We start from the raw sequence: 12,401 nt of genomic DNA on the forward strand, positions 1-12,401 counted from the left end.
AGACTGGATCATTTTATATTCCTACCAATAGTATATAGTATCAGGGCTCCAATTTCTCCACATTTTCACAATGATAATTCATATTTATTTGCTTTGTTTTTAGTTACTTAATATTTTTATTTTTAATTGACATGTAGTAATCGTGCATATTTTTGGAGTACAGTATGGCATTTCATTGCATGTATACACCATGTAATGATTACATTTGACTACTTAGCACATCTGGCATCTCAGACATTTACTGTTTCTTTGTGTTGCAGACATTCAAAATCCTCTCTATAAGCTATTTGAAACAATCAATCATTGTTGTCAACCATAGTTATCCTACTGTGCTACAGAACATTATAAATTATTCCTCCTACCCAACTGCCCCCTTTACCTATTAACCATCCTGTCTCCATCCCCTTCTCCCCCACACACTTTCCTGCCTCTGGTAACCACCATTCTATTCTCTTCTTCTTTGAGAACAAATTTTAGCTTCCACATATCAGTAAAACTATGCAGTACTTGCCTTTCTATGCCTAACTCATTTCGTTAACATAACGTCCTCCAGTTCCACCCATGTTGCTACAAATGACAGGATTCCCTCCTTCCTGTCACAATCATCATTTTTAATGAAAGAATGAAATAGAATGGAAAACATCAGAGGGCATCCCCTAACATGTGCATTATTTCATAAAACCCCTTTGAGATATATCTGATATATGTATAATATGCTCTCTTAATGTGGGTTGTGGTCACTAAGAAGGACATGTCAGGAACACCTGGAGGAAGCCCTTCAAACTATGCCCCCAAGGCAGAAGCCCCTTAAGAATCTCTTTGAGACACTCCCCTGATATTTGCTCTGCGGAAACTTTGATAATAGGAGCACTAAATCCACCAACTGATTTGTGTTGGAAGAAAGCAACGGAGTCTGGTGTCTCCACTTCAAGGACTGAGCTCATCATAGCTGGCTCAGGGTATTCCAAACTTGACTGAGTGAGTCACCAGGGCCCTGCAAAGCATCCCCGAATGTTTCTGTTCTCTTAAGAATTCTCTCAGGAACCATCCAATATGCACAGGTTCCAGCAAGACAAGGCCTTTAAATGTTGCGTTCACTGCCAGACACAGGAAGCACTCAATAACCAGAGTTTTTATGATTAGTTTAGTGAGACTCCTTGCTCTTATCAGGAGAAGGAAGAAGGACAAAAGGGCCAATGGTAATGTAACATACACATGCTTATACTCATTTATTTATCCACCATACATGCAGCTCTTTGTCATTGTGATAGAGGTATGTTCTGAGAACTCTGCCATTTTGCAGTTTCACTACCATGTGCACATTATAGAGAGAACCCACACAGAGTAGAAGGGCTGTGATGTCACAGGAGAAATCATCTTAGAGGACCACCAGACCATCATTCATACAGTTCATTGACCAAAGCATCATTATGTGGCTCATGAGCACAGTGTGTTGAATTCTGAAAGGTTTAAAAAAAAAGGACGGTATGAAGTGGACCCAGGAGAAATTTATAGTCTTGTTGGGAGGTGAAGACTGTGCATATGAAAAGATTAAGGAAACTCTAAGACAGGACATGATGAGCTGACAAAGTACATGTGGGGGAAATAGCTGCTATGGCAAATTGGGAACAGGAGCAAGTCCCTGGGGAAGGTTTAATATCAGGTGAGGGATTTCAAGGGCATGAAGAATTTAAATCTACACATCCAGCACTCTAGTACAACAACCTCCTTCCCTTTTTGCCCCCAGAAGAGCTCTTCCTGATCATCCTGAATATATTGGCATTACTGAAAATCCCCAGTTTATAATATAAGGGGTAGAGATAGCAATAGTAATAACCACAGGCCCTCATCAGGGCTCACTGTGTACCAGAAAGGGTGATCCGAATGTTGACACCCAGTAGCTCCAATAACCCTCACAATCACCTCTAAGATGAGGATTGGGTACTATAAGTATTAGTATTACTATTTTGCAGATGAGGAAAGTAAGATTTAAGAGAGTTCAGTCACTTGCCTGAGGTTACACAACTGGGAGTAAAAATCAGATCCTCTCTCAGACCATATGTGCTCTTGACCCCACCATGATGCACTGAACTACATTGTTTTCTGCATCCTGAGATGGGACCTAAAGAATTTTTTGCATATGGGTTCTTGTTAGCTAATTGCTAATTCAACCTACTGCTCCTGGAGTCTGGTAAAATCTAATTTTAACTTGGACTTTTCAATGTCTTTTAAATAATTCTCAAAAGTACACACCTTGAGATTTTTTTTCCCTATGGAAAAAAAACGCTGCTAGATATTGTTAGAGCATCTTGAGGAGACTGAGCATTCATTCTGCTTGCATCACTAATTTATCTATTCTTAATTCAAAAATATGGCTAGGAAACTGTTTTTCGAAATTTGTCTTGATCAGAGAGATTTTCATAGCCTTTCCACAAGAAAGATTAGTAGTATTTTCAAATCTCTAGAAAGTTTGTAAACAGAATAATTCTATTATTTAATTGGAAGTTATTTGGGCAAAAGGTGTCATCTTCCTTTTTTGAAGTCTCCAAACTCTGTGGAGACTTCCGGAAAACTGCAAAGATACTGGTTGTGCTGAGTATCCTGTGCTTCCTCTGAACCTTATCTCCCAACCCAGACTTATAGGCAAAAATCACTGTAGTAACCCAGGGACTGTCCACACTGTGGGTTGTGAGTAGACATTATAGTTCATTAAACAGCCTTGACATGGGTCACCTTTGTGGTCCTGTCATCAAACAGGTATAGTTCTCCTCTCCTTTTAAAACCCCTTGAGAATATTTTGCAATGTCTCACTACTACAGAAGAAGTTTTTTTTACAATGCTAAACCAGCAATTATGATTCTCAAACTTGACAGAACTCCTTAGGGAGCTCACGGAAGATCTCGCCTCAGCAGATTGGTCAGCAACTCCTGGGGAGTCCTGTGTTGATAGTACAGTGACTTTAATTTGAGGATCACTGGCCCCATTTCCCACTGCTATCCTTTGTCCACTCATTTGTTTTAAAATGTGGACTTCAATATGCAATCAAAAACCTTGATCCTTGCTTCTCCTCTGTCTTCTCTGTCCTGTAGTCCCTAACATTGTGCAGATGTTTTTTCCAAACAAAAGAAGCAAGGGGATTTTATCAGGGAGACACATGCATATTCATACTGTAGAGACTTACCATCGCAGGTGGGGGATGACATATTTCTGCACATGTGTGCATTGAGATCATGTGTCTTCATATATTGCATGTGTGTTTGAAAATCGTGGGTGGGAACACATCCTTTCTGGAGAATTTAGCATTATAATGAGATTATAATGAACAAGGTCACTCTGGATCACCGAGAAGAGTAATTTAGGGGTAATCTGGCTGGTTTAACTGGTCCTTTTTCCTGAAGACTTATCTGAAACAAACAAAAAATAACTGAAAGGGATGTAGCAGCTTCTCTCTCTTCCCCTCCCCCCCCTAAGGCACAGGTGTTAATTCTATGAGTTCCTGCCTAGCACTCAACAATCATACTTTGATAGTTCTTGACCGACGAGAACACACAATGGTAAGAGTGACTATGAATTGAGCAAAACTTTTAAAATTAACTTGATTTTTATGAATCTCTTCACATCTGTATGCATTTTAAATATGAAAATGGACATGTAAGTCAGCCTAGAGTACTATAATGCTAGATGGAATTATGGATTCATACACCCTTTCTTATAATTCCATGCTGCCCTTCTCCCTGCTCTCAGGGCCCATGGGCCAGAGTTGGGAACTACTAATCTAGATCAGTGGTTCTCAACATGGTGGTCATGACACCTTGCCATGTCCAGAGCATTTGAACAATGGATAGAAAGCAGTCTGATATTGCTTGCAATGTATATAGCAATCTGAGAGCTAAAGTGCCAAAGTTTGTGAATGGATTCTTTAAAAATAAAAGGATTTCAACATTGTCCTTGCAGCAGCATCACTCTCTGTGACTTGCATTCCCAACTGCCTTTATATGGGCAGACCAGGAGGGACTGAGTTCAGGCCATGTTGCCTGAAGGAACAGAAGTCTCAAGGGTATCATTATGATGGAAAGTGAATTATTAGTGTGCTACATTTTTGGGGTTTTGCCAACTCTAAAATCTGAGAACACCTTCAGGAGTATACAGTGCCTATGAATATCATCCATCCAGATGTCCTCATGGAAAAAAAAAAAAAAAAGACTGGGAATCCTGTGCTAGACTGTAAGTCAATTGATTACTGAGTGTTCACAGTGCTGTAAGGGGGAAATTACATAATAAGAAAGAATAAGGAAGACAAAGAGTTCTAAACTCAGAACAATGAGGCATGCACATGGCCAAAATCTTTATCATCTGAGGGGTAAATTACCCATAACATCCGACCTTCTAGCCACATGATGATTGGGTTCTTATCCTGCTTTGAGGGCTTCATGGTTGCCAAGATTCAATACCTAGTGCATTTACTCTTTGTCAGGTCCATATCTTTCTGTGGGGAGGAAAAAGGGCCTTCCAATAGATAGATTAGATCCAGATATGTTTTCAGTTTACTAATTACATCTCGTTTTTTTTTATGTAATTGGTTTTTAAATGCACCAAGATTCCTGTAGCACTTGCTTCAATCACTCTCTTTTATTCCTCCCCTGCAGCACCCTCCAGGCCCTGCAATGCCCTCCAGGCCCAGAAATGTGAGATTAGGCTGACTCAGCACAGCCACAGTTACACATGAATCATGGGCACCATCAAGCTCCAAAGCCATTCACAAATTCTCCAGGCTCTAAAGGCCCCCCTATCCCTGCCAGAGTCTGGCAGTGAACACCACTCCCACCCCAACAACCTCCAGCTCTCTCCACCACCTTGCTACCCTCACTCTCCTCCAGGACTCATGGAGCCTCTGAGCTCATTAAGGGCCTTTATTAAAAGAGGTATTCAGCATTTTCCCAGTTCCCAGGCAAGGGATCTGTGAGATAGAAACTCACGACTCAAGAGCCTGCATGCTGATTAACAGTGGAAGGGTAGTTATTCCTCTTCGACAGTATTGACTGGTGTCACTTGCTGGGATTCAGAAACAGGTGAGGAAGAAGGTGCTCCCTCCCTAACCCTGACACATCTCGGTGTAGGGGGCCAACGAGGAAATCCTAGTAGCCTCACGGTCCAAAAACTCAGAGGGCACCCTCCCAAGGCCAGTCCCGAGACAATCCAAACTGCCTTATCATTCTGGCCAGGTTATGTTTCCATGCAGGTTCCTTCCTCAGTGTGACTAAGGCCCTGATGCCAACAGGGAAGACAAGCCCTTTGAACTTGTTAGCCAAGTGGAAAACATAAAATGGGCTTCACAGCCTTGCTAGGACTGAGGGGCAGGGGCAGGTACCAGCAGGGGACTGAAGAGGTAGAGAAGGCCTTGGGGTCTGAGGCTGTATCAAGATACTGGCTGAGATAGTCTAGAATTCTCTTGGCTCTTCCAGGCTCAAGATGTGTCCCTTCATCCTCCTGTCCACACTGATTTCCTCGCAACCCCATTGTCTCTTCAAGGAACAGAGCTTGACTTCACTGAAGCTCTGATTCAAGGACACCCACCCCTTGCATCTCTGTAGCTGCTCTAGGGAGTGGAGAGGGCCAGGCTGAGCCTACTCACTGACTGAATTCTACCTGCTTCCCCAGGCACTTACCTAGCTACCCATTCCTTCTCACTCCAGAACCTTCCCAAAGCCCTGCACCTCAGAATTATCACATGATGTTTGCTTTAAATATCTCTTCCAATACTAGATCACTTGGCAACCAAACTAAGAGGATTTTTTTTTCTACCCTTCATGATAAAATGGGTTGGAACGTATAAATTTAGTTATGACCCTCCCTGGAAACAGAGGGAATAATGTGGGGGGCATTAGCAAAGCATCCAAAGCAATAGACGGCCATTGTTTTGGAAATGATTTTATTTATAGCAAGTTCAAAGCTCTGTGTTATACCAGAAAAAAGAAAAGTAAAGAGCCCACGCCTGAACTTTTTAAAGTAAAGGTTTGCTAGAAAATAGTTCCAGTGCAAGGAAGGCTTGGTTTACTCTGTATTTGTAGAAGAGGAAGAAAAATTCGCAGAGCCCCGAACTCAAAGACAGACTCCCAGAGGGAGAAACAGATGGGGATCAAAGTGTCCCTGAACAGAGGTGGTACTTAACCAGGAGAGGTTGGAGGGATGAGGTAACCATAGGGAATGGATAAGTGGGTAATTCAACAAGTCGAAGGTCTTGAAGAAGGCTGGGGAGGAGAAGAGGAAAGGAAGGAGAGAACTTAGGTAGTGGAACACTTGATCAGGTCAAAAGCCTCAAATGTACCATAGTTTATAGTGAAAACAGCAAGCTGAGTTGGATGAGGAACAGGGTAAGCAAAGACTCATACTTTGGAGAAGGTGACCAGAGTGGCAGGAGAACAGAGAAGGAAAGTTGATGCCAGGGATGGTGGGGCAGGTGGTGTGTCTGGGGAGGGTCCCAGGAGGCTTCAGGATGACCATGGGCCTCTGCACACTGCATGATGAGCCACTGTGGTTGGGGACGTGCACATGCCCTGTTCTGAAGTTTGATGCTCAGGTGTCCTCAAGTTCCCTACAAAGTCTGTGGCCAGAGACACCCAGTATTTTGTTCTGATTCTTCTTGCTTTTCTCCAGAGCTCTTCCTTTTTTGGTGTGTGAGTGTGTACATTTCATATTTTTAATTAATTAAGATAAAAGCCTATCTTGATTGTTAATACACCATCAACCCCACTCATTTACCATCAGCTACTCTTTCTGAAAAGGAAGCTTATTCTGGGACATGAGGACATCATCCCATCTTCAGGTCATGGCAGTAATGGACATGAGAGTCAGAATGGCAATAAGGAGGAGAGAGTTTGCAGACCACAAGGCTGCTAGCCATTTTGTCTAAGTGGTCTTCCTTCACCCTCCCCTCCACCAAGCTGCCACCTGAGCACCTGCAGATCTCATCTATATTGATGATAATGAAGCTCTGGATCCATTTAGTCTTTTTTGCCTCAATATCCTTTTGGCAATGCCTTGGTCTGTCTCCTGGAGTGTGCTTTTCTACATGCTTAGAGATGACAATTCAGCAAACTGGATACCCTTCACAATGCCAGACCACTGGTTTCAAGCTTGTCTCTTTTACTACTTTTCCAAAGCAAGAGAATGTACAGGTGGCAGGCCAACCTTGAGGCACTACTCCATCTTGCCCTGTTGAAAGGAAGCAACTGTCTGTGCATGAACAACCATGATTGCCGTTTGTCTTAACCTTGTCTAAGCCACATTACTGGTCCAAAGTGCAGTATCTTTTGAGCCCAGGTATCCTTCATGTGGTGGGCATGCTGGTGCCTGTGTACCTGGCTATAGTCATCTCCTAATCAGAGACAGCATATGCTCACCAGAATGGAAGTTCTTCTCCAAGAGCATGTGTTCTCTTTCAGGGATACTTTCCAAGGATCTCAATACCATGGCCACCCTGTTTTCTGTAGGAAAACTGATCCATATAAATTTGATACATGGTCTTGGGATGGAACAGTCAGGAATATCAGGAGCTCCCTACTCATGGGTTTAGGGAAGCTAAAAGAATAGGAATGACATGGGGGATGGTACAAACAACCATTCCTCACTGGTGGGCTCACTGTGTGTTCAACTTAGGTATATATATGAGAGGTCCAACTACCTGACTTCTGCCACCACCTCTCAACACACACACACACACACACACACTGAGGTGTCTGTGACTCCAGGGCCTCTGGTCTTTCCCTTCAGTAAGTTTAAATGTGCCACACTTGAGTAAAATTCATTCATTCATTCAACAGAATACTAGTTGAGCACCTTTTTGAGTACAAGCACTAGGGATGTAAACAAATCAAATGAATTCCCTTTCACTTGGACTTTATGTTCTAGAGAAGGAAAAGAGACTTATCATGTGCTAATAAGTGATGTTTTTGAAAGCAGTATACAGGATTAGAGTGGAGGTCAGGGAAAGCTGCTCTGGGAGGGTAGAGAACTCAAGGATCCTAAGGGGTGCTGAAGAACCCTGCAGACAGAGAGCAGAAATAGCAAGGACCAGGGAGGTGGGTCATTGGAATTTGGGGGATCAGTGAGGATGCTGGTGTGAGTGGAGTTACCAAGAGAGGAAGAGCATAGCAGGTGGTTGAAGCAGTGGGACCCAGACCTTGAAGGTCAGTTGGACCTTCATGAGAACTCAGGAGTTTATACTCCAAGGAGCCAAAGCACTGGTTAGAGTACCAAAGTGCAGTTGAAGCTTGATGTGGCTTTTGCTGCAAGAGCATGCTGCTGATGCTACTGTGGTTTGGGAAAAACCGTGACAGGCAGCTGGGATTGAGGCAGGGCCACCAAGTAAGAGGCTATCCCATAAATTCAGATGAGAGACTGGGTGAGAGTGATAGGGGTGAAGGCAGCTGGCCAAATTTAGGATTTGTTTTGAGGATGGAGTTTGCTGATGTGGGTTCAGGGTGAGGCATGTAGGCTGGCCCCTCCGATTCTCATGTTCTGAGATGAGGAAGGTGATGGGTGGGGAATTGGTACTTTGGTCATACCACAGTGATGTTATGAACCACCATCCATTCACCATGTGAAGCCAGGACTTTTCCAGGATAGCCCTCAGGGTAAAGAAGGTGGGGGTGGGGGGTAGCACAGGAATAGAGTTCTCTTTTGATCTTTTAACACTTTAAATCAGCATTTGCCTCATGGTCTGCCACTGTTGACCATGACCACTCATAACACCAAATCCACTTTCAGCGCCTCCAGAGTACTCACCAGGCGCCATGTTCCTGCCCAGGCCTCCCAATGAGCTCTTCTCTCCTGATGACTCAGTTTGCTTCAGACTCCTCTTCCTTGAAGCCCCAGGCACTCTAAGGGTCAGGAAATGTTTCTCCCATCCCACCTTCCTCTCTGCCTCCTAGTCTAGTCCATTCTGCCAAACTTACTCCATATATGGTGACTTTCTCTTCAAAGTCAAGGGCCTTCTTCTCTGTCTCCCTTTAGGGTTCCCATGGCTGTCTCTGAACCTCAGTTACAAGCCTATGGTGAATTATTTCCCACATGTCTGTGTACCTCATGGAAATTAAGGTTCCAATGTCATGGCTATTGAGACTTTTCCAGAATATTCCATGGCAGTTGAACACAGAGGACCTCTCAGGGACCTATGACCTCAATCCACACACAGATACTCACCTCTCTATACAGCTAGAAATTTTCATTATCAATATACTCTGAAGTTAATGGTTCCTAAATTCCAGCTTATTGACAAGTGCTAAACCAGCTGCTTAAGAATCACGATGGTCTTGCTGCCACCCAGGATCATACTTCCATCTGTAAGTCCCCCAGTAAATTGCACTCTGTGCAGATCAAACCTCAGCACCACAGAGTATGATTCCACAGTTCTAGTTGGGACTTGAGAATCAGCATTTAGGAAGTCATAAAGCACTGAGTGGGTTTCTCTCTCCAGGCAGGTTTGGAAAACACCTGTAAATAAAAGTGGGGAGGGCGTTCTACCCCTAAAGAGGTTCTGTTATGTCTCGCTTGAAGCATATCACCACAATCTCCTGGCAGCCTGTCACTTTTGCTGGGTGATTCAGAGAAATCCAGCCCAGGAGTGTGAGGACCAGCCCCAGGGTACCTTGAGACCCAAGACAGAGTGGCAGATAGATCTAGATCTGCACAGAGTGCAGTTTATTGGGGGATTTACAGATGGAAACATGGTCCTGGGTGGCAGCAAGACCAGTAGGACCCCTGCACTTTGAGTCAGAAAAAGTAGTATATTTGTGGGTTAGGACAAATGTGACTATCCTGCCTAGAATGTACCTGGTTTATCTTAAGACAATATGGAAGAGTCAGGTATATCCCTGAAGCCAGAGTCTTATAAAGCCCCATATATGACTCTAATGGTTTTGTCTCTTGATGGTTTGCTGGGAAGCTATGCAGGAAAAATCCACTAGGGCTGCTCTGGGACAACCATGGTAGTTATGACTCAAGATGGCTATGGTCATGTCAAGTTGAATTCACAGACTGAGTTGTACAGAATTTATTTAAGGACAAAGATGGGAGAAATGGGGGAGGAGCAACAAATTAAAATAAACTCTCTAATTTCTGCCCTCCAAAACTAATGATCTATTTTGGTGGATCTATTTTGATGAGATAAGACTGCCACAAATAAAAAACATGTAAGAGCATTTATGGAGCAGATACAAATACAAATACAAATGTATGGGAATGCTCTGCAAACATGAGAACTAGAGGGTTCAGTCTTTATGTCTCTCTCACATTCCATCAGCAATGCTGTAGTTCTATCTTCAAAACAAATCTTTAATTTGGCCACTGTGACTGGCAGGCAAAAGAAACGTGGGGACAGGCTGATTTTTTAGGGAGAGAACAGCGTTGAAGACCCAGGTTGGGAACAAGTTCATGTTTACATCCAAATTGTTGGACCATCTGCTTTGTCACTTAATGTGAAAGCATTCTCTGGATAGAAGCACCTGGGCTGGGGTTCAGCTGTGGGGCAGCAATGGGGTGGTTCACATGTCATGCACCAAAGTAGAAAAAGCAGTTCCCTGATGGGGTTGGTGATGAACTGGGACTCTCTTAGAGGGAATCAGAACAGTGCTTTGGAAGGCAGGCAGGCCAGAGGCAGAGCTTCTGGGGAAAGGCACAGGCCCATGTGGAGCTGTGTCCCTATTGCTACCGTGCATTTCCTGATCCTGAATTAACCATTGCAAAGTGCCCAAGCCACAACCAGGAGCCATTGGTAGATTCCCTCCTCACACTTTTCTAAGAGAACAGCGTTCCCTGAGCCATGAAGATCAAGTGTACAAACCGTGGAGGGGCTCATGACCATGAGGAGTGGGATTTCTTTTCCAGGTGTTCCACCCAACACCCACCTCTGGTCAGTGCAGAGCTCCTCACCCTGTTCATGGAGGACACTTGCTCTGAGCTGTCCCCAATGGGTATGGTGAGACTGTTGTGATAAATGTTTCCCCAAATGCATCTGCTTATCAGTGTCTTGTGAGTTCTTGTTAAAAATGCAGATATCTGAGACCCTAACTACAGCTACTGAATCAGAATTTCCAAAGAAAAGGCTTTATAAATAGTAATCCTTAGGAAACTGCACTAAACCTTGTACCCTCTCTTACCCAAAGGTGACCTAATTCATATACCTCTGTGAGGCAGCTGCCTTGGATTGACATTTTTGGGAGAAAAAAATTATGATTTTTTTTTTCTGTTTGAAGATTTTGAACAGTGACAATAATATTAATTAGGAGCCAGCCAGGGTTGTGGCTCAGTGGTAGAGTGCTTGCCTAGCATGTGTGAGTCACTGGGTTCCATACTTAGCACCACATATAAATAAATAAGTAAAATAAAGGTCCATCAACAACTTAAAAATATTTTTAAAAATCTTTAAAAAAACAATAATTACTGACTTTGAACAACTGTAGGCCAGGCACTATACTGTGGACCTTTTGGGGTGAGGGGATTACCTCATGCAAACTTCCCAGCTACATAATGAAGTACATGCTATTATTATCTCCATTTTTTTTTCAGATGGGGAGGCAGAAAATAGGGACACTAAGTGGCTTGTCCAAAGGGACATGCAGCCAGCAGCTGACCCAGCTGGGTGGGAACTCAGGCTTCTGACCCCAGCACCCCATCTCTTCATCATTACACATTACTGATGTTGGAACCTGAACTTACTAGCTCTGCACTCTAATTGTGAGTTCAGTTCACACCACCACCACCACCCCTACCCCAGGAAAGGGAAAAAGAGCAGGTAGTGAGATTCATCTTATAACTTTAAGTGGGCACATGGATGAGGATTGATGGGAAAGAAGGCAGAGGGAAGCAGGCTGACCTCCCTCATCTGGTCCTCAGGTACTGGAACTCCTTAAGCAACCTGGTGGCATCCTTACTGAACTCTGTGAGGTCCATTGCCTCCCTGCTTCTTCTTCTCTTCCTCTTTATCATCATCTTCTCCCTCCTGGGGATGCAGCTCTTTGGAGGAAAGTTCAACTTTGATGAGATGCAGACTCGGAGGAGCACATTTGATAACTTCCCCCAGTCCCTCCTCACTGTGTTTCAGGTATGGACTCTTCTCTTCTAGGATTCTGAGGGTGGTTCTGTGGTGGAGGAGCTGGGGGTGGGGGAAGAAGGAGACTTGGAAAGGGTGGTGGAAAGTGTCTCCCTTTCACTGGGAACAAAACCAGCCTAGCTCAGCCATGGGAGGTCCATGACCCTGGTGTCTCCAATTCTTTCTGTAGCTTCCCCTCCATCCAACTCCCTTGGAATTCTTCTAGTGGTCAAACCATTGGGTGGAAGAAATCTAGTTGAGCAGTTTAAAAATGCTTTCCTAGCCATAGAAACCTTTATTCAAATGAAATCTT

The 12,401-nt window shown here is 43.7% G+C and overlaps 1 protein-coding gene across 21 annotated transcripts in view; it reads left to right on the forward strand.

The window, feature by feature from the left end:
• CACNA1C (calcium voltage-gated channel subunit alpha1 C) overlaps window positions 1-12,401 on the forward strand; it is a 724,379-nt gene that overhangs the window by 606,454 nt on the left and 105,524 nt on the right. For all 21 annotated transcript variants that reach the window (XM_079140298.1, XM_079140296.1, XM_079140300.1 and 18 more), the window contains one exon: window positions 11,893-12,100. In XM_079140298.1, coding sequence (XP_078996424.1) covers window positions 11,893-12,100 — 208 coding nt within the window. The remainder of the gene's footprint in view (window positions 1-11,892; window positions 12,101-12,401) is intronic.

The sequence above is a fragment of the Sciurus vulgaris genome, assembly GCF_902686455.1.
Source record: "Sciurus vulgaris genome assembly, chromosome: 5".
Taxonomy (NCBI): Eukaryota; Metazoa; Chordata; class Mammalia; order Rodentia; family Sciuridae; genus Sciurus; species Sciurus vulgaris.